This window comes from Schistocerca cancellata, chromosome 1 (genome assembly GCF_023864275.1).
Source record: "Schistocerca cancellata isolate TAMUIC-IGC-003103 chromosome 1, iqSchCanc2.1, whole genome shotgun sequence".
Classification (NCBI taxonomy): Eukaryota; Metazoa; Arthropoda; class Insecta; order Orthoptera; family Acrididae; genus Schistocerca; species Schistocerca cancellata.
Genome location: NC_064626.1, coordinates 853755403 through 853783347, shown reverse-complemented (window position 1 = coordinate 853783347; position 27945 = coordinate 853755403). Strand labels below are relative to the sequence as shown.

The 27945-nt window shown below is 40.1% G+C and overlaps 1 protein-coding gene across 2 annotated transcripts in view; it reads left to right on the top strand.

Moving 5' to 3' along the window:
- Positions 1 to 27945, top strand: part of LOC126189032 (protein outspread) — a 763892-nt gene that overhangs the window by 694257 nt on the left and 41690 nt on the right. For both annotated transcript variants that reach the window (XM_049930867.1, XM_049930878.1), the window contains exons 13-17: positions 522 to 672; positions 9875 to 10042; positions 12368 to 12459; positions 21212 to 21313; positions 21709 to 21945. In XM_049930867.1, coding sequence (XP_049786824.1) covers positions 522 to 672; positions 9875 to 10042; positions 12368 to 12459; positions 21212 to 21313; positions 21709 to 21945 — 750 coding nt within the window. The remainder of the gene's footprint in view (positions 1 to 521; positions 673 to 9874; positions 10043 to 12367; positions 12460 to 21211; positions 21314 to 21708; positions 21946 to 27945) is intronic.

Sequence of the window (27945 nt, the reverse complement as noted above, 5' to 3'; positions counted from 1 at the left end):
CTACTGTGATTCAGCACTTCGTGTCTATTAAAAATAATGGTCCCACTGCATGATGCTGTAGGGAGAGATGAGCACAGGGCCATTCTCTGCCCAGAAATGCCATTGCACTTAGAGCTGATCACATTTCAGCCAGCCATAATACGCATTCTGTCTTCTCCTGTATAGAAAATACCTCCTCCCTCAGTCATGAATGCTTCATCTGCAGTGAACAGCTGCAGTCTCTATTTTTTGTTTATGACTGCAGATGCACATTGCTTGGCCAGCTCATTACCTCAGTAAACTTTGACAATTCCTCAGTGCCTGTATGTTAACCCCTGTGACATTTAGCTTGTTATATTCTTTTTATGTGGCTCTAATGGCTAGTAATTCTTCTGCAGTGAGTTTGAAAATAATATTTTACCATACCTACAGCTTGTAAAACTGACTCCGTGAAACTTCAGTACAGTTAAAAATTTCTACCTGATGCATTAGTACAATGTTTCACCTCATTACAAGACTTCTTAAGTTCTGTTCGCTTATAGGTCCAGATCAAACTCAAGATCACGTGTATATAAAAGGTCAAGATCATCTCCTCCTTCATCACGGCACTCTACTTTGGATTCTATTCGTCCTGAAGATTTACTGGCATGCTGTGGGGAACTTCCTGAATCTGATGCAGAGGAAAGCATTGGTGTAAGTTCTAGAACGATTTTTTTAAATATGTGTAATGTATGTTTTACTCTAAAGAGATATGACTATTTACCAGTTATGAAAATGGGATCGAGTGGAACAAAACTAAAATAAATAAATTTCTTACTTTCAGAATCAGTTGTGCCAAGATTGCAGTTTGCCAGGTAGAATGTGGTGAGGGGTTGCGTCAGAAGAGTAGGTGGAGGGAGAAAGAGCTGGGAAGTGAGGGGAGGGGTTGGAAAGGGCTGTCAGCTTGAAAGAGGGCAACTGTTGTGTGGGAACTGTTGTGTGGGAACTGTTGTGTGGGAACTGTTGTGTGGGAACTGTTGTGTGGGAACTGTTGTGTGGGAACTGTTGTGTGGGAACTGTTGTGTGGGAACTGTTGTGTGGGAACTGTTGTGTGGGAACTGTTGTGTGGGAACTGTTGTGTGGGAACTGTTGTGTGGGAACTGTTGTGTGGGAACTGTTGTGTGGGAACTGTTGTGTGGGAACTGTTGTGTGGGAACTGTTGTGTGGGAACTGTTGTGTGGGAACTGTTGTGTGGGAACTGTTGTGTGGGAACTGTTGTGTGGGAACTGTTGTGTGGGAACTGTTGTGTGGGAACTGTTGTGTGGGAACTGTTGTGTGGGAACTGTTGTGTGGGAACTGTTGTGTGGGAACTGTTGTGTGGGAACTGTTGTGTGGGAACTGCTGTGTGGGATAGAAATGTGGGAGGGGGAGGCAACTGGTGTACGGGACACCAATTCTAGTATGTTTTAAAAACACATGCTCATTTTAACAACTTACGAGCAGACTGGTACTAAATTTAAATTGAACCATGAGGATAATTCGTTGGATCCTAAGAGCTCATACTGTCATGACATGTACTTTGATATATCAACTTCAACCCACTCCAGTTCATAACAATATAAGGAAATGTCACAGACTGCCCTGAAACAGTTCACCCATTTAGGATCAAAGAAACGTAACTCCAAAAACAGTGTTCTGAGATAATTCGATTTAAAGATTTTGTCCAAAAAACTGAGTACTTTATAATAGTTTTCACAAACCTTTATATGGTAAATAAAAAGTATACTTCATTGATTGTTGTTTTCTACTAAGTGGTACATATTGTAGTCACTTGGTGAACACCAATGAAATATTTTATGGAATTATGCACGTAGTTAAGTTTTTCCAATCCTTACCTTAAGGACTGCTGCTATATAACATATGAATGCCAAACAAATAATATGCAACTTTAAGCAATATTATCAATAAAAGATTACTGCAGTTGTGTTAATAATGTCTTTATAAATACAGATTACACGGAACAAGATATGGGAATGTGTGTCAGTGCTATTAAATGAGTACTATAAGCAAGATCATCGTAGGAATATGTGAGAAACATCATCTCAGGCTGATCTTTCCTATATTATATCCAAACAATCTTAAGCTATTTCACAGTTTCTCCATTCTTAGCAGTTTTCCTATTCTGAATTATTTTTTTCTGGAGCTGGTTGAAATCGAAAATTTGAGTGTTATCCATTTATGTCACTCTTGTTGGAGGTCATTCTTACAGTTGTATACCAGCCAATGGAATGAAAAATATCCATATGTTTACTTTTTCTTTTGATGCTCGTATGCACCGAGTCTACTTCCATTTGTGAATGAATGTCCAGGCTCAAAACAGCATTGGTCGATAGTTGGAATGTCCAGTGTATTCGCTGCATGCAAACATACAGTGTTCATGTTGGCATTCCTGTCCTGGTCCCCACATGTATGAGAAAACAAAGTTATCAGTTTTCCTTGTGCATGATTTTTCAAAAAATCCCACATACATGAAGCCACGTCCATGGATCCCCTTCTTGCTGTTGTCTCATCCCACATGTAGCAATCTGTTTTTTTTTCCTCCTACATTAAGAACTGTGACATTGTACACAGAGAGCTTTCTTTTATAGAATACTGCCTTTGCATCCACTCTAGGGCAGTAAAGCACAGCTTGTAAGCCAAATTCAACTAGCAAAGATTCACCTTTTCTTGCATTTCCTTTCTTAATGTTCTTAAAATCCCTTGCCATTTCTTTCCTTTTCAAATGCTCTTCCTGTTCCCTTTTAAAATCTTTGTTTTCCTTTTCTTCCTCATAGCATTGTTCTCAATATAACTCATACATTATCTTAATGCACATATCGGCAGGTAAATAATCTGCTGTGCATTCTTTCCTCTTGTAATGAGAAGGAAGGGTAGGAAAACTCTTCATGTGTTTCCTTATAGACTCTTTACTTTCTTCTGGTCTCTTTATACCTGGCCCATGACATCCTCTTCGCTCTTTCTCAGTTTTTTCTTTCCAATAGTATTTCTTACAAAGGTTTCAGAAATGTCAGATGCCTTGAGAAAATACTGCATACACACTTGAATTTTATCAGATCCCTTTATTAGATAGAATTTTTTGGTCCTCTTCCTTCATGAGTTACCCGATTGTGTCCTCACAGTTTGTTTCTCTTCTTCTTCCACTAACTTATTTAGGTACTGTCTTTGTAGCTCAACTGGTCCAAGATCCCAGTAGGCTCTATGCATATTTTGTCTGTGTTGCTCAGTATTGTCGTGGACATTTAGAGCAATCTTTTGGCTTCAAATTTCTTGCAAGAACTTCAGAATTCTTCTTAGAAATATATGCCCTACCATGCTGTCAATTGATTTTTCTTTGATTTCTTTATCATTCCTTTTTAACGGCTACCCTTTTTTGTCTTTGTTTTGTTAATATTCTCAATACCAGCATTTTTATCTGCAATTTCCCCATCCTGAGTGCGATGAGTTACTTGTGCAGTAGTTGCATCCTCAACAGTTTTTGTGACAACATTCTTTACAAGGGACGTTCTATGTTCAACACTGCTGACTGTAATAATAACATGACAGGTATTCACTAATTGTTTGGCTACTCACCAGAATCTGTAGTGTTGTTCGGTTCAGAGGATTATCATCTGTCCTGAACCAATGATGTCCTGAGCATCTCCACATCACATTCTTCTTCAGCTATGACTATTATTATTGTTATTATTTATTTTATTATAGTTCTTAGTACTGAAATATACACACTAAGAACAGATTCTAATACTTACAAGATTCCATTAAGTTCTGTTCCTTCTCCAGGCACATTTCCACCGTCCTTCTTCCTGTGGACTCCATAGTGCTCCTATTTGCTTGTAAATCTGTTCACAACTGAAACAATATTTGTCTTCCTTGCCAGGAAATCGCATTTCATTGTTGTCACAGAACGATGGCGACGATGCGTCTACATAAAAGTAGCGGGAAAAGCAACTTCTAATAGTCCTGCTAGGATCAGAGAAATGTAAGAGCTGTTCCGTTTCGCAAATTAACACTGTGTCCTGTGGTTTAAAAATGGATTAGCTCTTCTGTCTGATCCTTACTATTTTTCGTAAAATGTAGATACGTTGAAAACTGAAACGGAAACTACATAAGATAGAGTTATGCTTGTTTGATCGTAACATAGGTCTTGATTCCGTGTACCTTACGGTACTAACAAATCAAAAGTGGCAAAAATATAGTTAGGTCTGTCTGATCCTCAGTGGGTAAATTCAGTATTAGAAATGGGAAACCATGGCTTCTTAATGCAGCCTGCAAGTATAGTGGTCCTATCTGCAAGTCTAACAAGCTGGCTGTGCATGAACAATGTGCAGTCATACAAAGCATTTACTATAGAACAACGTTAAAATGTAGTGAACAGTCAGATTCATAGAGACAGTATAAAGTAATCAGACCACTGCTTGTGAACAATGTGCACCGATACGAAGTCAGTCCCTTTACATCATCACATGAACATAGTGTCTTGCCAAATCAGTGAACACTGTCGTATCGGCTCACAATCTGCAAATGGTAACTAGAAAGTTGTGATACAGACACACCAAATCAATGTCCACTGCCAGAATTCACTCCTTATGCCCCACTTAGTTACACACTATAATCCCCGCAGTAAGTTCAGGCTTCACTGCCTCTGGAATCCACAATATAACAGGCTTGTGATTGCTCAGTGTGTGTAGCTGGACCCCTAAACAAACTGCATTCACAACTTGCGACCAAGGGTCATCCAGGACAGGACACTGCAGCATGCATTCAGAAGGAATTAAAACAGGAAGTTGCCATGTAAACAGAGCACTGTGCATTGGTATTGACAATTTAGAGACTCTTGTTGTCTCTGTAAACAGAAAAATACCTGTTAACAAAGTGTGCCATATGCTACCATGTAGAGGATGAGAGAAAGTTTTGTCCACAGTTAAAAAAAAATTGGCTGGTATTATATGGCCATCTCTTCAGCTGGCAATGAATCATTTAATACTGCTTCTTATGACACTCTAGCCTTCCCTTCCTTGACTGCATCCTGGGAGGTTGGCCAGGCTCACTGACTTGGGATGAAACACTTTCCCCACTGCCTGGCCGGCACTAGGACAGACAGGGACAATTTCACTACCACCAAGCTCTTACTATTTGTGGAAGATGCCGAAGACAAGTTTGATAAAGTGAAACCTCTCACTAAGATTTGGCTTGGTTCACTGTTGATCAAAACTACTTCTGCCACCCAATCTATGGCCCTTCATGCTTGGGGGAGGGGGGGGGGGGGGGGTGGGATGACTTGGAATATGGTTCAAGGAGTGATTTATCCTATGGACCTCAACTTTCAAACTGATGAGGCACTCTGGGGCAGTTCAGAATCACAGAGAATTCATTTTGTGTGGCATGTTCAGAAAGGTTGTAAGGACAGTTGCATCAATACTGGCTCCTTTACTCTGGCATTTGAGTGAGATCTGTCCCAGAGAAGATCAAGCTTGTTTGTTATCAGCACGATGTGAAGTTATATGCCACTTGTGAGATATTTTTCGTGTTTGAATTTCGGATACGTATTTCCACTTTATGGAGAAACCTCTTTGTAATGAATGTCGACACCCACTCCATGAGGGGAGCCCCTGTGTTCCGGCACCTGTGTGTTGATAGTCATGAGCATCACTCTCCACACTCAGCAGACTGCCTGGTTTATAAGAAGGAAAGAAGATATAGGAGTATAAGTCCCTTGATCATTTATCATACACTGAGGCTCATCAGTAATTTGCCTATTTCACCCTGTGTTCATGACATCTAACTTTGCCTCTGTTACGTCCTTTCCCTCTCCTCCCCACTAGTCCTGCCCCTCTCTCCTTTCTCCCCTCCCCTGCAGTTCCCATGCCCTTGGCCTCCGGGTGCCCCTCCTCCTCCTCCTCCTCCTCAGCTGGAGATGTATCCTCTTTCTTCGGCACCCATTGATGATGGGGCTTACTCCCAGGACTCCTCTCCCTCAGTGTCTCCCATGCTAGAGATCTGTTGCCACAGCTCAGTTGCAGGACCCACAGTCCATGCACCCCAAGACTGCCCACTCTCAGTTCCGGATCTTGCAGAGGCCTGCTCTCTCTCCATGCCTTGCTCTCCTTGACCTATGAAAGAGAAGAAGAAGAAGAAGAACTGTAAGTCTCAGGACAAGCCCCCTCTGGTGTCCCCAGAGGTGCCATCTCTCCCCTCACAAGCTGAGTCTGACCTCTTATTTATGGATGTCACCCCATCCTCATTGGTGACACACATTGACTCAGTGGTGTGACTGGCACCAGCTCACTCGCCTCCCACTGAGATCCCCATTACCTGCTTATGCAGTGGACTCTACCATCACTTAAGACAGTTGCAATCCCTTATTTTCTTCTAATTGGCAGCTTGTGACTCTAGATATCTTATTTTACTAATGCCAACTCAATGACTCTTCGTTGGTACAGTGCATTCTGTCGGAACCATGCTCGCCCTCTGAAGGCCTCTGGTGGCATTTGCACATCGGTCTGTACGGACATTGTTAGTACATGGATTTCCCTTTGTACCACCCTTGTGACAGGCCACTTACACTCTTTGCCGTAACTGCCTTCATTCAGAAACTTCCTCCCTCTCTACCTTCTTCCTTATTGGGGATTTTAACCACCATCCTTCGTGGGGCAGTGCTTTTTTTTGTCTAGTCGGGGGCTCCTAATTGACCAGTTTCTTGCAGACCACGACCTGTGCCCTCTAAATGATGGTTCCCTTACTCATTTTATTGCCACCTGTGGCATTTTCTCTGCATTGGTCTTTTGCTCATGTCACACAATGACCTCTGTGATAGTGACCACTTCACATTGATTCTCTCATTCCCTTCTTACCTCCCAATGGATTGGTTACCCTGCTGGACTTTCCATCACACTGATTGGCCTCTATATACCTCCCAGGTAATGTTTACACCCTCTTTCTTAGAGTGTATTGATGAAGTCATTTGTGATGTGTCCTGTAAGATAATTCACACCATTGACATTGCTGTTACCTGCTCTTCGGGCCCCGTTCACCACTGGCTAGTTGCATGGTGGAGCTCAGCCATTGCCACCACCATCCACAATCGCTGTCGTGCCTTGCAACATCTTAAGCAGCACCCATCCCCCACCAGTCTTATTACATTCAAATGTCTTTGTGCCAAAGCCCGTTACTTAATCAAACAGAGCAAGCAGGTGTGTTACGGATTCTTTGTCTCCTCCCTAGGTTCTTGTGTCCCTTTGTCATGGGTGTGGGCTATGCTCCACCCCCCCCCCCCCTCCCCCCAGTTGCAATTGACAGCCTTCCATCCCTGACCTTGCCCTTCCAGGTGACCTTTGTACAGATCCATTGGGTCTCATGGAACACCTAGTGATAGATGTTGTGATGACATTGGTGTCAGCCTCCTATCTAGCTGCCTTACTCCTCCAGGAACAGTGGACTGAAACTTCCCACTTCTTACTGAATCAGAACTTCTTCTGGCCCTCTCTTCATCCCATGGTTCAGACCCTGGCCTCGATTCCATCCATAAGCAATAGCTTCAACAACTCAATCCTCTTCAGTGACAATATCTCCTCCCTATTTAACTGTATTTGTCTCCAAGGCATTTTCTCCTCTCAGTGGTATTGTGGTTCCTGTACTTAAACCCAGAAGGGTTCCACCGTCCCTTGATAGTTACCAGCAAATCAGTCTGACCAATGTCCCCTGCAAGCTTTTGAATCGATGGTGGCTTCTCAGCTCAGTTGGGTCCTTGAATCTCAGGACCTTTTCTCTCCTTACCATTGTGGGTTTCAGAACGGATGGTCTCCAGTCAATCATCTGCTTTGATTTGAAAACCACAGTTTGGCAGACCTTTTATCAGTGCCACCATCTTGTTACAGTTTTCCTCAATCTTTGTAAGGCCTATGACACAGCTTGGTGGCATCACATCCTCCTTACGCTCCACAAGTGGGTCTTTGGGGCCCACTCTTAACTTTCATTCACCAGTTTGGAGAATGATAATGCACAGGGCTCTGTATAAAGTATACTTCTTTTTCTCATTGCAATTAATGGACTCGTGGCCTTCGCCAGACCGTTGGTCGCCCTTGCTCTTTGTGTAGATGGTTTATGTATTTGATCTAGCTCCCACTCAGTGGCCTCTGTGGAGTGACAGTTTCAGGATGTCTTCCACTGTACTTTTTCATGGACATCTGCATGATTATTAATTCTGTTCCTTTAAGTCAAGGGTGGTGTATATTTGTCACCATACTACGTCCTTTGTGATTCAGAGCTGTACCTCAATGCCCAACACCTGACTGTGGTCCCCCAGTTCTGTTTCATGGGTCATCTTTTTGACAACAAGCTTACTTGGTTACCCCATATCCATCATCTGAAGGTTGGCTGTTTTCTTAAACTCAATGTCTTCACTTCCTTGTTCACACCTCTTGGGGTGCGGATCATTCGATTCTTCTCCACTTTTATCGGGCATTAGTTCTGGGTCATCTGAACTGTGGTCATTAAGTTTGTGGCTCAGCTGCCCCTTCTATGCTGCTCCTCTTGGACCCAGTTCACTATCGTGGTATCAGTTTAGCCACCAGTTGCTTTCACACTAGACATGACAGTAGTCTTCTGGTTGATGCTGGGATCCCTCCCCTTGCGGTTTCGTGGTCCCAGCTCCTGGTTTTGTATGCCATCACTATCCGCTCTTCCCCTGCTCACCTCTTCTATTTTATTCTTTTTGTGACTGGGACATCGCCTGCCTACCCTTGGGTAGGTTTATCGGTTGAGCTCCACCTTGCTTCTTTGCACCATGATTTCCATCTCCATCCATGTTCTCTTCCCCACATTGTCTCCTGACTAACATTTCTTCATTAGATCCCCCCCCCCCCCCCCCACACACACACACCTCCACCCCTCCCCCTCCTGTCCTTTAACCTTCCTGCTGCCCTAATGTTCCTTTTACCTGTATCTTTTACCTTCTATCTCCAACCATCAACGGACTATTGACTGGATGCTGACATCACAGTTACAGATAGTCTGCATAAACGTGTTACATTGGCCACTGATGCAGCATATATATGGATCATGTTAACCCTTTAAGCATGAACTAAGGCCTAAAGATGGTGCATTGAAGTGCCAGAAATGGTAGCTACACAATAAATAAGATCATAAGGACGGCTGTAGGTGTTTCATTTTCTTACAATGCCAAAATTTGTTAGTTGTCCCAACTCGATTCATCTTCACTGACTATTATGGGACATGAAGATTTTAATGCTTTTCTTCTTCTTCTTCTTCCTCGTCCTCCTCCGTTCTGTCATAATGAGTAATTAATTTTGTAGAATTTCACTATTCTGGCCACATACCTCTGCCATTATGGTGTTGTGCAACAGACACCAGAAACAAAGTAAACTGTTAACAATTTTTTGCGTAAATTATTTATTTAATAAGACTTTGTAGAACAAGAAGTATTACTGTTAGCTTTCCACAGAAACATAGCCAGACTAGAAGTCAAGTGAATTTCGTTTCATCCAATGGCTACCCCGCCTCCCCCAAACAAGTAACTGATACTGAATTTTCTCAACTAGAACTATCTCTTTCAAGAAGTTAAGGGAAAGAAAAGACAACCAAAAATGTGGGAAGACATATGAGATTTCATATGAAAGCTAATACTCTTAGAAATGGCCATTTACAATACTCAAGGTAAATAGAAATAAATGATTCTGAACAATTACTCAAATCCAGACTTTTTGCTGCACATAGGTGAAAAGTTTGTATTTTCCAGTTGTTGTATTTCTGTAGACATCCACACCCCAGAGAAAATGCTTAGTAGAACTATGTCATTTTTGTACTGTGAATTTGCACATTTTTCAAAGGAAAACTGTTTCAGGTCGACTCGGTGAAGAGCTCTTTGTTTGACTCGGCAGAGAGTCAATCAACAGAGGTAGAGGACTTGAAACGACGTCTAAGCATTGCTCTGTGTGATGTCAGTATTGCAGAGAAAGAGCTTCTCAAACTACGGCAAAACAAAGTGGAAATTGCTGCACTTGAAAATAAGGTAAAAAGATTGGGAAATCTGCAGAGTCAATATCCATTTAGATTTAATGAAAATGATCGATTATTATTAACAAAATTGTAAAGGAAATGTTGAGTTGTTTGTGTGAACTGATTTGTGCTCATACAACTGAACTGAATTTTTGTTGCCTGGTGGTGCTGATTAGCAAGAGGTACACACGTTTAGAGTATCAGGTAGAAGGACTGGTGGCATGCATAAACACGTTCAGAGTGAACTTTCACAAAATGTTCATTTGTTTTTGAGGTGGGCTGCACCGTGGTTCATTTTCAAATGATTTGTGGCCATTTCTAAATCTGTTGAACCAGACAAAAACATTTGACTGGCTCATACAGTTATCTCCAAAAGCTGTTTTTATTAGTTCGTAAGTCTCAGAAGCTGCTTTCCTGGTTTTAAAACAAAATTTCACACAAACTCGTTGCTCAGTTTTTACATCCATTTTCACACAGGCAGAATCCAGCAGCAAGCCCTAACAGACCTGCACTCAACCAGCTGTCACAATGAACTGAATAAAGGAAACACAGTTTCCTGTCAGAGGGCGTTCAAGGACAAGGCAATGACTCTCTCCCCACCCTCTGTGTACCTGCCCGCCAAACCAGTAAGCAGTAGCGGAGCCATTCTTTAAACTGTCCAATCACACCTTGTATATTCCAGTCAATGTTGTCAAAAGCTTTCTCTAAATCTACAAATGTTATAAACATAGATTTACTTTCTTTTAACCTGCTTTTAAGAAAAATTGGAGTGTCGGTATTGCCTTGGATGTAACTTAATTTCTCTGGAACGCAAAACAGGTCTTTCCTGAGGTTGCAACCATAATTTTTAAACTGATAGTTTTGTAATATTCACAACTGTAAGTACCTGCTTTGTTTGGAATTTGAATTATTACATTCTTTGTGAAGTATGAGGGTAAATATTCGCAACTGTATGCACCCGCCTTGTTTGTAATTTGAATTATTACATTCTTCCTGAAGTATGAGGGTATTTCACATGTCTCCTATATCTTGCACCTTGCACATGAAGTGGAATAATTGCTGGGTCCCCCAAGGATTTAAAAAATCCTGAGGGAATGTCGTCTGCTCAGGGGGCCTTGTTTTGGCTTAGGTTTTAGAGTGTTCTGCCAAATTTTTCTTGCAGTATCATATCTCCAGCTCGTTTTCATCTTGATCCTCTTCACTCCTATAATAGTCTCTTAAAGTTCATTTCTCTTGTTGAGGCTCTCTCAAATTCCTTCTAGCTTTCCCTTCTTTGCTTAGCACTGGCTTACCATCTTAGCTGTTGACATTCATACAGTTGCTTCTCTTTTCTCCACCAATCTCTTCAATCTTCATATAGGTAGTATCTATATTTCCCCCTAGTTATACATGCTTTTACAGCCTAACTTTTCTCCTCTAGCCTTTCTTCCTTAGCTATTTTGCTTTTACTGCCAGTCTTGTTTTTATACATCTGCATTCCCTTTTATCCGGTTCATTTGCTGCATTTTAATATTTTCTCCATTCAACAATTAAATTTAATATCTCTGGCATTATTCAAGGACTTCTATTAGGTCTTGCCTTTTACATATGTCATCCTCTGCTGCCTTTACTATTTCATCTCTCAGAGCTACCCATTCATCTTCTGTTGTATTCCTTTTGACTGCTGCAGTCCAATGTTGCCTGATGCTCCCTCTGAAACTCTCTAACAACCTGTGGTTTATTCAGTTTATCCAGATCCCATCTGCTTTATTTCCTACCTTTTTAAGTTTTAACTTGCAGGTCATAACCAATAAATTATGGTTCACATCTGCCCTTGGAAATGTCAGTCTAAAACCAATTTTGAAATTTGTTCCTTGACATTATACACTGTCGGAATGCACAATGGACATGAATGGATGCAGGTGACAAGACAGGATGCTTATGTGCGAGTCACCTGTCAAAGTTGTATCTAGACGTATCAGGGGTCCCAAAAATCTCCACTTCATCACTGCCTCAGCGATGTTGTGTCCCATTGGTCATGCGCCGACTATAACATCACGTTCAAACTCTGTTAAATGTTGATAACCAGCCACTGTAGCAGCAGTAACTGCTCTAACAACTGCGTCAGTCACATGTTGTCTCACTTAGGCATTGCTGACCACAGCACCGTATTATGCCTGTTTACATATATCTGTATTTGAATATGCATGCCTATAACCAGTTTCTTTGACACTTCGGTGTATAGTCAGTCCGAAACCTTGCAGTGTCTTCATGTCACTTACACATGTACAACCTTATTACATGATTCTTAAACCAAAAAAGCTAGGAATTAAAAGTTCCTTAAATGTTTGTGTTTCAGGTAAAAGATTTAATGAATTCTTTGGAGAAAACTGAACACCAGTTAGAAGTTAGGACAAGAGAAGCAGAGGAATTGGAAAGACTCAAAGAAAGGTAAGAATGCTGAAATCATTATGATTCACCATTGTATGTTTGTTTTTAAACTAGAGATAAAACTACAAAACTAGATATTCAGAATCTTTTAGACTGAGTGCATTTAATGTACTTTCTTTGTTATTCCCTATTTAAATCTCAAACATAAGTTGTATGTTTTTCTTCTTGAATACTTTCGGAAGTTAAGTGGTACAGGTAAGTCATTAAGGCAGAAGTTTAAATATGTAGCCAGAAACATTTCCCATTTTTAAAAAAAAAATGTCGAATCTGAGACATATTTAATGATTAATTTGAAAACTTTCCTCACGATTTCAATGGAAAGAAACAGCAGAGATCTGGTTTTGTTACATCAGAGGTAATCAGTTATTAAAATTCTTACACCCATATTTTTTGTTTCCTGAGTTGACCGTGTTTTCTCTCTGTTTTCATCATGTCGTTGAATTTAAAGTGAGCAGCTGCATTTTTTTGTTTCCAAATCTGTTTCACTCTTGAGTAGCTATTAGTTTTCAAGCTTTGGATTTGTCCTAAAATCCTAAATATTCCCATTTGAAGTGTAGTATTATACGTACAAATCACTGATGTATTTGTCAGGTACACCTTAGTTGCAATGTTGGTCTTTGATAGCCAGCATACTCACCATACTACACATAGTTGTGAATTTCATGTAAGAAGGGGGGGGGGGGGGGAATTAGTACAGGGTGAGGCAAATAAAAGTGGCCCGGAGAACAGAGTTACAGGGCACAAAGAAACACAGCAGTGGAAACCTGACTGTAGAAGATGTTTAAACTGACCCCAATTCATCTCCTGGCACTTTTTGACCCTGGTCAGCAAGTTGCTGAAGGCAGATTGATGATGGACAGCTGAAATTCCTGCAAACTCGTCTGAAATGTTCTGCTGCAGTTCTTGAAGACTATGAGGGTTGTTGCAATTTGCCTTAGACTTGAGGGCTGCCCACACAAAGTAATTGCACACAGTCATACCAGGAGACCTGGGTGGCCAGCTAGAGAGGTGACCAGGCTGACGTCTGCTAACAACTCTGTCAGGCATGAAGAGTATGTAAATGTGCTCCAAGGTTCACCCAGCTGTATTGGCAGTTGCTCCATCCTGTTGGAAGTAACTGTAGGTCTTTTCCTCGTCCGTTAATACTGCTGCTTGTCTGGGCCTCTTTTATTTGCTCCTCCCTGTGTAACACTTTCATAAACATATAACAATGTGGCTTCTTATGTTGTTGTGGTCTTCAGTCCAGAGACTGGTTTGATGCAGCTCTCCATGCTACTCTATCCTGTGCAAGGTTCTTCATCTCCCAGTACTTACTGCAACTTACATCCTTCTGAATCTGTTTAGTGTATTCATCTCTTAGTCTCCCTCTGCGATTTTTACCCTCCACACTGCCCTCCAATACGAAATTGGTGATCCCTTGATGCATCAGAATATGCCCTACCAACCAATCCCTTCTTCTAGTCAAGTTGTGCCACAAATTCCTATTCTCTCCAGTTCTATTCAATACCTCCTCATTAGTTATGTGATCTACCCATCTAATCTTCAGCATTCTTCTGTAGCACCACATTTCAAAATCTTCTATTCTCTTCTTGTCTAAACTATTTATCGTCCATGTTTCACTTCCATACATGGCTACACTCCATACAAATACTTTCTCAGAAACAACTTCCTGACACTTAAATCTATACTAGACGTTAACAAATTTCTCTTCTTCAGAAACGCTTTCCTTGCCATTGCCAGTCTACGTTTTATATCCTCTCTACTTCGACCATCATCAGTTATTTTGGTCCCCAAATAGCAAAACTCCTTTACTGCTGTAAGCGTCTCTTTTCCTAATCTAATTCCCGCAGCATCACCCGATTTAATTCACTACATTCCATTATTCTCATTTTGCTTTTATTGATGTTCATCTTATATCCTCCTTTCAAGACCATGTCCGTTCCATTCAGCTGCTCTACCAAGTCCTTTGCTGTCTCTGACAGAATTACATTGTCATTGGGGAACCTCAAAGTTTTTATTTCTTCTCCGTGGATTTTAATTCCTACTCCGAATTTTTCTTTTGTTTCCTTTACTCCATGCTCAATATACAGATTGAATATCATCGGGGAGAGGCTACAACCCTGTCTCACTCCCTTCCCAGCCACTGCTTCCCTTTCATGTCCCTTGACTCTTAAAACTGCCATCTGGTTTCTGTACAAATTGTAAATAGCCTTTCACTCCCTGTATTTTACCCCTGCCACCTTCAGAATTTGAAAGAGAGTGTTCCAGTCAACATTGTCAAAAGCTTTAAGCTTTCTCTAATTCTGCAAATGCTAGAAACACAGGTTTGCCTTTCCTTAATCTATTTTCTAAGATAAGTCATAGAGTCAGTATTGCCTCACGTGCTAAAACATTTCTACGGAATCCAAACTGATCTTCCCCGAGGTCGGCTTCTACCAGTTTTTCCATTCGTCTGTAAAGAATTCGTGTTAGTATTTTGCAGCAGTGGCTTATTAAACTGATAGTTAGGTAATTTTCACATCTGTCAACACGTGCTTTCTTTGGGATTAGAATTATTATATTCTTCTTGAAGTCTGAGGATATTTCGCCTGTCTCATACATCTTGCTCACCAGATGGTAGAGTTTTGTCAGGACTGGCTCTCCCAAGGCTGTCAGTAGTTCTAATGAAATGTTGTCTACTCCGGGGGCCTTGTTTCGACTCAGGTCTTTCAGTGCTCTGTCAAACTCTTCACGCAGTATCATATCTCCCATTTCATCTTCATCTACATTCTCTGCCATTTCTATAATATTGTCCTTAAGAACATCGCCCTTGTATAGACCCTTTATATACTCCTTCCACCTTTCTGCTTTCTCTTTCTTGCTTAGAAATGGGTTTCCATATGAGCTCTTGATATTCATGCAAGTGGTTCTCTTATCTCCAAAGGTCTCTTTAATTTTCCTGTAGGCAGTATCTATCTTACCTGTAGTGAGATAAGCCTCTACATCCTTACATTTGTCCTCTAGCCATCCCTGCTTAGCAATTTTTGCACTTCCTGTCGGTCTCATTATTTAGACGTTTGTATTCCGTTTTGCCTGCTTCATTTACTGCATTTTTATATTTCCTCCTTTCATCAATTAAATTCAATATATCTTCTGTTACCCAAGGATTTCTACTAGCCCTCGTCTTTTTACCTACGTGATCCACTGCTACCTTCACTATTTCATCTCTCAAAGCTACCCATTCTTCTTCTATTGTATTTCTTTCCCCCAGTCTTGTCAATTGTTCCCTAATGCTCTCCCTGAAACTCTCTACAACCTCTGGTTCTTTCAGTTTATCCAGGTCCCATCTCCTCAAATTCCCACCCTTTTGCAGTTTCTTCAGTTTTTATCTACAGTTCATAACCAATAGATTGTGGTCAGAGTCTACATCTGCCCCTGGAAAAGTCTTAAATTTAAAACTTGGTTCCTAAATCTCTGTCTTACCATTATATAATCTATCTGAAACCTGTTGGTATCTCCAGGCTTCTTCCATGTATACAACCTTCTTTTATGATTCTTGAACCAAGTTATGCTCTGTGCAAAATTCTACCAGGCGGCTTCCTCTTTCATTTCTTCCCCCAATCCATATTCACCTACTACGTTTCCTTCTCTCCCTTTTCCTACTATCGAGTTCCAGTCACCCATAACTATTAAATTTTCATCTCCCTTCACTATCTGAATTATTTCTTTTATCTCATCATACATTTCGTCAATCTCTTCATCATCTGCGGAGCTAGTTGGCTTATAAACTTGTGCTACTGTGGTAGGTGTGGGCTTCGTGTTTATCTTGGTCACAATAATGTGTTCACTGTGCTGTTTGTAGTAGCTTACCCGCATTCCTATTTTCCTATTCATTATTAAACCTACTCCTGCATTACCCCTATTTGATTTTGTATTTATAACCCTGTATTAACCTGACCAGAAGTCTTGTTCCTGCTGCCACCGAACTTCACGAAGTCCCACTATATCTGACTTTAACCTATCCATTTCCATTTTTAAATTTGCTAACCTACCTGCCCGATTAAGGGATCTGACATTCCCTGCTCCAATCTGTAGAACGCCAGTTTTCTTTCTCCTGATAACAATGTCCTCCTGAGTAGTCCCCACCCGGAGATCCGAATGGGGGACTATTTTACCTCTGAAATATTTTACCCAAGAGGACGCCAACATCATTTAACCATACAGTAAAGCTGCATGCCCTTGGGAAAAATTACGGCTGTAGTTTCGCCTTGCTTTCAGCCGTTCGCAGTACCAGCACAGCAAGGCTGTTTTGGTTAGCGTTACAAGGCCAGATCAGTCAATCATCCAGACTGTTGCCCCTGCAACTACTGAAAAGGCTGCTGCCCCTCTTCAGGAACCACGTTTGTCTGGCCTCTCAACAGATACCCCTCCGTTGTGGTTGCACCTGCAGTACGGCTATCTGTATCGCTGAGGCACGCAAGCCTCCCCACCAGCGGCAAGTTCATGGGGGAGAAGGGGGGGGGGGGGGGAAGGTGGTTTCTTATGTCAGTGGTAAAATGCCAGACTATGAGTCCAAAGGTATTGGATTCAGTCTGTGGCCAGTCCTGGAATTTTTGTCTGTCGCTTTGCACTTCTTTCATTTGTGGCAAATGTTTGTTTATGTGAAAATGCTGAACTGCACTGTGGTTCAAACCCTACGTTAAACTGAAAGTTTCCCTGTAATTGGGTGGGTAAGTAAGTTTAAAGGTTGGAGGAAGGCAACAGCACACCGTCTAGAGGAACCGTGCCTAGTGAACGACTGCAAGTGAAGGACTGCATTGTTCAAATCACCCTTTGAGTTTGATGAGAGCTTTACAAACTTTTAACAAATATTAATAATATGGGAACATAAAATAGCCACAGTGTTAGAATGAGTGTGATGATGGTGTCTTGGTACATAGTTCAAATCTAAGCGACATTTTGTGGCTATGTCTGCCACAGCCCTTGACAGATATTCTAAAATAGTTGTCTACTTCCATTTTGAGAATCAATTTTTTTTCCCTTAATAACCTAGCAGAATAGTAATATTGCTACAGAGAATTTAGTTTTCCTGCTGATACTTAAGTTTCTCTTATAAGAATTAATCAGTTCAGAAATTAGAGCACTTATAGTAGTCATTTGTATGTTATCCTTATTGCTTTTAGTTTTTTTCTGTAATGTAAAATAAATGACCAAGTTTCAGTAACCTGTGACTGATTGCAGACAATCTTGTAGGTGGGGCAACCACAGCTATGGGTAGTCATCTTGGGTATTGGTAAATGGCTTCAGCTGTATTTAGTCCTTTATTATTGGATCACTACTGGTTTTGTGGCACTAAAAGCCACTCGTACATATAATTAAAACAGTAGAGCTGAAAAGCTCAGGACTTTGTATGCAACACTCATTGTCCACCAGAACAAAACACCCCAAAAAGCAATGTCATAGAATAAAACAGCCAGTTTTCAATATAGTGAATGGGTATGCTTCTCCAGTCCGTATTCAATTGGAAAAAGGGGATGTGACTGCGTGCTGATTGTTTGCCACTGAGAACAAATGTCTCCGATCTTGTTATCCCTCTTCAATGTTTGTCTCTTCTTTCATCACTGTTTCCAAACCAATGTTACATTTTGTCCAACATAATGATTTTCCTTTCCTATTTCATTGTAAGACAGTGGCTGAAACATTGGATATTTTTTTATCTTTTATATCTTTAATCAGTAATAAAATTGTTTCCTGTGCTAAGAGAGACAGCTACAGGTATCCTAATGTAGTACTAAATCTATCCAGCAGATAGCATAAATTATTTGCTCAGTTTCACATTACACTGGAAGTTTTGATGTACGCAATTGATTGTACCTTTTGCATGGTTTTTGCTCATATAAAAATACTTGGCAAAATATATGTAGAAGAATAATAATATTGTGATGTGACATTTTGAGCTTACTATGAATGAGAGTGCATTTAGTGATGACAGTAGGTAAGGAAAATTCTTCCTGTAGGCTGTAATGTAAACTGCAATGACTAAAGTTAATGGTAAGGAAGGCAGCTACGTGTGACTGAAAGGTTTATAGTGATTTTATTGATTCCCTGCACTCTTTGTCAGACAGATCTGATTCAAGGTCGTCAAAGTACTTAGCACGCAATGTTAACTTACAATATTTTTAACTGTTTTTCATTGACAATCTTATTTATAAACTTGTTAGAATGAAAAATACCAAAGCAACTCCACTAACAAAAGATTCATTGCAGCCTTCATGGGAACAAGTTTCAGCAGATGAAAAGAAGACATTCCTTATGCAGTATTGAACATGCTGTGAACTTCAGAAAATTCCAGCTGAGATTTTTGCATGTTGCATTTAGTTTTTCTGTCACACCTGAAGAGACTTGCATAAATCAGGTGATCTAGCAGGAAAGCACTCACCAGGAAAACCGAGCGAGGTGGTGCAGTGGTTAGCACACATGACTCGCTATTGGGAGGATGACGGTTCAAACCCATGTCTGGCCATCCTGATTTGGATTTTCCGTGATTTCCCTAAATTGCTTCAGGCAAATGCCGGAATGATTCCTTTGAAAGGGCATGGCCAACTTCCTTCCCTATTCTTCCCTAATCCAATGAGACCAATGACATCGCTGTTTGGTCCCCTCCCCCCAAATCAACCAACCAATCGCCAGGAAACTGAAAGTCTGCGGGATCAATTCTGGTCAGACAAGAGATGTTTCAGTGTGCCTTTTACCTTAGGATTCAAGTCTCAATAATGTGGAGATTTGCCAGAAACATCACATGGTGTGGATTCAATGTTAGATTCTAGGTCCATTTCCCCAATTGTATAACTGTGGTAGGTTATAGGGACATGCAGGTTGACAAAATAGTGTCCAATTGAAAGACTTTCACTAGGCCATTGAACTACATGAAATTGTTGTTATATCTGCCAGAAGAAATAGGTTTGTAGTTAATAACACAGTAGTTTTAAAAGGTGGGATTCAATAAAAATTACTATAATCTGAAGAAACTTGCCAAGTGAAGCATTCAAATTTCTTGTCTGTGCTATTCACAGAATATTACAGTGTTTCTTTACATTCGGTATTCTGGCTAGATAACACCTTAGCATGCTATTCATCATTATTTTCCATTAATGTCACAAATAGTGATTCATTTGGTGCAAGTTCTGCAAGTGCACACAGTTGGCCATATTAATTGGCAAGTTCTACACGAGCTCTTGAGTTGTTTAGGGTTTGCGTAAAATATGAATCCATAGAATGGGGCCGTTAAGCAGTCAAGGAAAATTTTCCAGGTCATTGAAAAAACGAGAAATTAGAACAATATATGGAATGAGTCTTTTACATTGCAGTGCATTAAACACTGAAAACATCTTGCACATTCAAACTTTGTACAGACCAGGAATCAAGAAAATGACTCCTTTTCATGGGCAATGCTCTTACTGGGTTCCAGGTTTGAGTTCTGATGTGGCATGCAACTTCCTGCAATATTGTATAAGAAACAGCAAAAGAATGATACACGCATCTTTCTTATAGAAAAAGATCTCATCAAAAATGGACTCCCGTCACTTTTTACTCAGAGGATGAATTGGAGGATGTATTTTATAATCTTAATTGTAAACAAATTATGAAGGAGTGAATAATCTCTATGAAAAGAAATGAAAATGGTGTAAACAGGAAAACCATTTTCTGCTGTGAGACATTAAAGAGAAATCCAGGAATGTATCCTGAAAAGTACTTTGGGAACTATCTTACATCAAAAGATTATGAACAGACCTCACTATTATAGTATGTAACAGGCAATACATTTTAAAAGTTATAGTTGTGCTCATTTATGCCTTTCTCATTAAAATACACTATGGGGTCCACTAACTTACTTCCTACTCAACATAGGTAAGACTGATGTGTATCAGCATCAGCAAAATTGGATCAGAAACAGTTATATTTTCATGTTGTGATACTTTAAAATAAAGACTTGCCCATTCATTTATTTCTTGAACTCATAGTCCCTCCCATGTTTACTTGTGATTCTCCTTTACCTCTGATTCTTTCCAAATTGCATGTTTTCCTTTCTTTACTGTCACAATATTCCATACTTCGTTTAATCTGTCGAGTTTATTTGCAGCACCTTTCTGTCATCCATTTGCATTTGCTCTCTCACCTTCCCAGTTCATTTCTTTGTTCCACTCCCATTCAATTTGCCAGTTTCTCAAGAGTTTGATCTTAACTATAATCAGATATTCTGTCTATAATATTTTACTGTTATGCATTTTTCCATAGTTGACAAATATATTCCCTTAATTATTTGTGTATACATATGGTTTGTATTAACTTCTTAGGGAAATTTTAGATTGTTATTTTGGGACTTACTTATTTTGAACTATGTATTCCCCATTTGCCCAGCCAAGTGTTGAATAAAAGTTGTAATGGAAAATTTGATGAGCATCAGTTAAGTGGTAAACTGAGAAAAGCACCATGGCAGTTTTTATTGTGTAGTCAGATGTATGTCTATGTTGAAAGTAACCTATTTAAGAAATACAGTAATTTGAGCTTAACTGCTTTGCAGAGTATTTTGTAGTTCTGCAATTTACCATAATAGTAAATCACCTTTTGTCAGCTGTCAGTTTAGCATGAGAATTTATATCAGCAGTGTAATGTTAGTTAATTTTGTTTTATTCATATTATTCTAGCAATTGAGTGTTTAGAGTAGGTTATCCATAGTAGATACATTCGGCAAGCATATTGTATCTGTCTGTAGTTACAAGCAGCTGCTAGAAGAGCATGAACAACTCCTGCTACGTTGGAGGCAGCAGGCAGTTGGCCCAGACTGGCGATCATTATACGAACAGATTAGTGACAGGTAAGTTCTGTTTCCATTGAATGCTTGTAGATTTATTAGTAACAAAGTTTGGCTTCAGCTAAAGCATTGATACTACACAATTCAGTCGGAAATTGGACAGTAGTTTTGCTGTACCTCCATGCTGATGCATCTTTGTGGTCTGTATTTCTTCACTTTACTGAAATAAGCAAAGTTTAAGATACATACACAGTAAAGCAACTCCTTAATAGTGTCTAGCTCCATCCTTATTGTTCTAAACACTTTCAGTTCAACTTTAGTGTGAGTGAGCTCGCTGCTGATAGCACTTTAAAGCATAATGAACAAAACTGAAGTGTAGAACCAATTTCATTGTGACTTTAGTGGCATTTGTACTCACAGAGGTACAAAAAGCACAATTAACTGTTTCACTGTTGCAGATATAGCAGGGATGGCGAGATTTGGCAACAGAAGCTGAAACATGCCGAAGCAGCCTTGCAAGAATCAGAGAATCGTTGTACACATTTGGAGAGGACTGTTGCGATGGCCAGAGAGAACAGCCGTCACTCTTCAACTGTCACGTCACCTTCACGAGAGATGCGACGGAGCTTTGGTTCACTGAGTGACCTAACAAACATTGACCTTCGACGTGATTTGTCATCCCTTGACAAGGACAGGTATGTGTGTGTGCACGCGCACGCGACAGTAAAGTGTGCAAGAGTTGTGCGGGAAAAATCGTAATTGGAATAAAGACTATAATCATGCAGACTTATTTTGGGTGCTTCTCAAGGGCCAGATGCTCTGTCATTCTCACATGGGTTTATCATGTCACCAACAGGTTTAAATTCTGCTTCTCAAGCATTGCTCAGTTAACTCCGATTTGCACTTTGACTTGAGTAATCATAATACATATATTAAACAAGTTTCTGTAGAAAATAAATTCTTTTTAAGGATATTAGCGATTGATTGCGAGGATTCCTACAGATTTTATGTAGTCTTATAATTTGTCATAGTGTGCATCTTGATGAGTTATATACATTTCCTGATTCTAATTTATTATCATTGTTATGATCAGTTACTTACAAGTTTTGTCTTTTTGTCTGCAATTTCTGAACATACGTTCTATGCAGCTTGCAAACATTTCTTCTTCTTTTTGCTGGTAATCCTGTTTTCTTTCAGGCAATCCTTCATCTGACACAGTGCATGTAATCCACCAGCTGATACTTTTTTTTTTTTTCTAAATATTATACCCTTGGTCTCTTTTGCACATTCATTTTGTGGTTTCGATGTGTATAGCTGATGTAAGAAACGATGTTTCTTAGACTAATTTCTACTTTTTTTCTTTTTCCTTATTGTTACCACAACTTGCAGATGTGGATGCAAGCTGTGAGAGTTTAGTCCTTCCTTCCCCTAAATTACTCTGAAGTTTTCATTAACCCTTTCGTGGGAAAAATTATTTAGCAGTTTTTTTTTAATGAATGGAGAGCAGATAGTAGTTAACATATAGGTATATTTATCATACAGAATATCAAATTTGCTTCAATTGTGAAAGTGAGGTCACACAAGAAGGTGGGAAGTATTGTTCCCACTGCCCTTCCTTGGAGTTAAATGACAAAAACAACTTTTTCAGTATATGTCACATTTATTTGATAAATTTACTTCTCTTGTTACAATGATTGTTCACAATTACTTGCCATGAAATTTATGAAACATGGGTGTATGCAAAGTAGTATTTTACAATATGTACAAACACAGTGAGTGCTCTTTTCCGCAGCTTTGGTGCTACAATGACGGCACGTCCAGTAGGTTTCTCCTAAAATGGGTTGATGCTCCCCTACAGCCCCCGAAAATCTTCAGGTACTTTACCCCCTTTTGCCGGAAAGACAGGTTTTTGTCCATGCCTTTTATGGGATGAGAAGCCAGCGATCAATTGTCTGGCTAGATGGATCCTGTATGTGAGCTGATCATGCTGTCCACATTCTCTTTTACTTATTTTGCACAGGATAAAACTGTTCACTGCAGCAACATCCACCAGGAAATAAAATATTCTGTGCCACCATTTTACAGAATGTCTGCCAATAGCATACCTTTCTCGTAATTGATCCCTCTTATCGACATCACCCATTATTTTGTTGTATTCTGCCACAACTTCAGGACAAGAAATCTCTGTACTAGTACCATCATTGTCTTTACTTTTCACTGTGGCTGTTTCTCATGGGACATGAATTGAGGATAGGAAAGTGACTGGATGGTTATCCATCCATTTTACTGCAGAAATGGCTCCTTTTGTTTCAAACTGGAATTCCCCTTGTTCCAATTTTACATTTTCCTTCATAAATTTGGGTAAATCAAAAGTATTTACCTTATACTATAGCTTTGAGGAAAAAATCACAAAATGTCACGCAAACAACACTGAAAGGCTCCTCTACAGAGCAACACTCAGCTATACAATGCCTCTGTGCGAAGGTACAGCAAAAACGGCAGGAACTTCCGACTGGAAGTAGTACCCTATACTGTTCACTAGGTGGTAGCACCGTACAGAGGTGGGAACTGTGAATCCTACGGGACTAGGAGCGAGTTCATTGTAGTGGGAAGCATGTTTCCCACGGCTCACGAAAGGGTTAACCAGCAGCCCAGAAAACCAAGCTTTTGCTATAATAACAAGAATGCCGTGATGTATATTACTATGGTTTCAGGAATAAATATTTTGAGATTATAGATTCAAGAAACCTTCATAATCCGCATAGATTTTGTTATCCCAGACAAATTTTGTTAATAATTTGGATTATTTTGGTAGAATGACCTGAACCAATTCAAATACTGTTCTGTAGGCCACCAAACTTCACTTGTGGATTATCTGTAAGTAAAATCATCAGACCTTATTTCTTCCATATCTCACAGATATTTTTGCAATTATCCAAGAGAACTCTATAAACAATCCATATTAGAACAGAAATTTGTCATCTGCAGATAATTTGTGGGCTAGGGAGGACTGGGGAGTGATGTTATTAACATTAGTAAAGACTCCAGGTCACAGGCGAAGGTACATATGGTCAAAGGAAAAAATGTACACAGATAACCAATTTGCACAGAATATAGAAACCCTTTTTCACCTTTAGGTTACTGTCCGCATTAGCTTCCAATAAAGAAAAACATGGTTCCAAAAGAGATTCTATCGATTTTCTATGTTCTTTTCTCCTATGATTTTTAGTGGTTGTTATTGCAGGTTTTAATGACTGTTCTAGAATAAAACTGGGTTCAGTACAGACATTAATCTCAAAAGTGAGTTATATAAGACTACAACTGTGTATTAAATCCCATATAGAATTTACGAGCCAGAAATGATATACATTATATAAATCTTGATGTGTATTCAAGTGCAGAGATATGCAAACAGGCAGAATACGGTGCCTAATGTAAGACAACAAGTGTCTGGTGCAGTTGTTAGATCGGCTACTGCTGCTACAATGACAGGTTATGAAGATTTAAGTGGGTTTGAACTTGGTGTTTCAGTCAGCACAGCATTTCTGAGGTAGCGATGAAGTGGGGATTTTCCTATACGACCATTTCACGAGTATACTGTAAATATCAGGAATCTGCCAAAACACCAAATCTCCTACATCGCTGCAGCTGGAAAAAGATCCTACAAGAATGGGACCAATGATGGCTGAAGAGAATCATTCAGCGTGATGGAATTGCAACCCTTCCGCAAATAGCTGCAGATTTCAATGCTGGGCCACAAGTCTCAGCATGCAAACCATTCAATGAAACATCATCGATATGGACGTTTGGAGCTGAAGGCCCACTTTTGTACACTTGATGACTACATGACAAAGCTTTACACCTTGCCTGTGCTAATCATCACCAACATTGGACTGTTGATGACTGGAAACATGTTACCTGGGTGGATGAGTCTCATTCCAAATTGTATCAAGTGGATGGACATGAATCCATGGACTCTGCATGTCAGCAGGGGACTGTTCAAGCTAGTGGAGGCTCTGTAATGGTGTGGGGCATGTGCAGTGATCACTTGCATCCACTCGTGTCTGTTGTGAATTCCGACAGACTTGGGGAAATTCCATCAGGACAATGAGACACCCCACACATCCAGAATTGCTACGGAGTGGCTCCAGGAACACTCTTCTGAGTTTAAACACTTCCACTGGCCACCAAACACCCCAGACATGAACATTATTGAGCATATCTGGTATGCCTTGCAACATGCTTACAGATTTATGGACAGCCCTGCAGGATTCATGGTGTCAGTTCCCTCCAGCACTACTTAGACATTAATAGAGTCCATGCCACGTCATGTTACAACACTTCTGCAGGGATCTTACACTATATTAGGCAGGTGTACCAGTCTCTTTGGCTCTTCAGTGTATAGTGGAACTAGTACATGTATGTGCCAACATCACTGTAATTGACATGAACCAACTATTAGAAAGAGGAGACTACATGAAGCTTGGAATGCATCTTAACACGAGGAAAACAGAAAATATATTGAAGTATTGCTATTTCTCCATGCAAATGTAAGATGCCTGCATTGACAAACCTAGTTACCTCCTCAGTAAGTTTCATTCAGATGATGAAACCAGCTTTGGGGCATGGTGTTCAGAGGACAGAGAGAGGTAAAACCATTACCCATTCCACTTCTCCTCAGCAAAGGAGAAATTCATTGGAAATTGTCAGTGCACCTGCCCAGATAAGTATCAAGTTGCCATCTCAAGTCCAAATGGATCTATTAAAAGCAAAAGCCCAATCAGTGTGCTAAAACAGGCTGGCTGCAAAGTAAATAAGTGTGTGCTCAGACACTTTGTGATGGCAATGAAGGTGTAAAAGGGGGGGGGGGGGGGGGGGGGAAGAAGGGGATGAAGTACCTACTACATGTGTGACAGCAAACAATCTACTATATGTGTGTCTTCCAGAACAAGGAAAGGTCCGGAAAGCAGCAGTAATTTTTTTATGGCTGCACTGGGGAAGTCACTTCATCATCACCATCTGTTTCCAAAGCATCAAGAAACTGGCCATAGATGTAACTACATAATCTGCAAGTGGTGAATGTACAAGCAAACTGATGTGCTGCTACATAAGAATCCAGATCTATTCTTTTGTGAACATGACCCTTCATTATTTGTACACAGGAATATCAGGTCTTTAAAAAATAAAACTGATGATCTCAACAATTTTGTTAGAAGTGAACAAGAATATTATATTACGCATTAATGAACATTGGCTAAGTGAAAATTAACTGCAGTTATATGCAGCATCAGGTTTTGACTTAGTAATGGGTCACTGTAGATGAATACAAAACTATGGGAGGAGGGAGGGGCTCAATATATGTTTGCAGTGGCATAGACTTAGATTACAGTGCCTTTAGTGTTAATGATTAACATATATGAGGGTTGGAACTTTAATAGTGGCAACTATTTATTTACAGCTCGTACAAAATATATATGTGTTTCAAAGTTTTGCTGATCTTCAAATTAGTCACCAGCATTGTGTATAACCCATTGCCAGCGATGTGGAAGTCGTATGGTATTCCTAGCAGTGCCAGTTGTGTTGGCAGTTTGAGTGGCACAGGCTATTGCCCGATGAATTTGTAGCAGTTCTGAAATGAATGCCATGAAGTGTTTCCTTCAGTTTAGAAATCGAGTTGAACTTACGAGGGCTTAAGTCAGGGGAGTGCAGTAGGTGGTACAGCACTTAGCAGCCCCATCAGTCAAACAAATCAGTAACAGCTTGCACTGCGGAAGTGTTATCACTTCTGTCTCTAAGCTGGTCGTAGGTTGCATTCCAAAAATGAACAGTATAGAGACAGAAGTGATGACACTTTCTTTAGGATCTGACCATCATTTTGCTGGACAATGCTCAAGCAAGTGCAGTGCAAGCTGTTACTGATTTGTTTGACTGATGGGGCTGCTAAGTGCTATGCCACCTACTGCGCTCCCCTGATTTAAGACCTTGTAAGTTCAACTCAATAAACTGAAAGAAACACTTTACGATATTCACTTCAAAACTGCTACAAATTCATCGGGCAATAGACCGCGCTGCTCGAACTGTCAACACAACTGGCACTGCTTAGAGTATCATTGCTGGCAACGGGTTATACACAATGCTGGTGACTACTTTGAAGATCAGTAAAACTTTGAAACACGTATCAATTTTGCATGAGCTGTAAATAATAATAATAATTATTTTTTTTCCAGACCATAAAGGTATCTGGTTTAAATTAAAAACTAAAAGGCCTGCATCTGACTCCAATGAAATTAAGTACACGGGCTGCTGAATGAGGAGAACACTGATAACTTGAAACACAGGCTAAAAATGACGAACTGGAATGGCATTCTGCTCCAGAGTACTCATATTGAAAATGCATTTACATTATTTATCTATGCGCTGTCAGATACATTCAAAACTAGCTGCCCTAAAGTAGCAGGAAAATTATGGGAACTGCCAGAAGACATGGTCTTACACCTTTATGTAACTGGGCCGCACCTTATCGACAAAGGCCTAGAATTCTGTTAATGATTTCCTGTGACAAATCAAGATGAGTCGTCCTAATAATTACCGACCAATCTCTCTTTTACCCATCCTGTCGAAAGCACTAGAGTACAGCATAAGCTCCAAATCAGTAAACATCTGTCTGTGAATAACATTCTTAGTGACTCACAGTA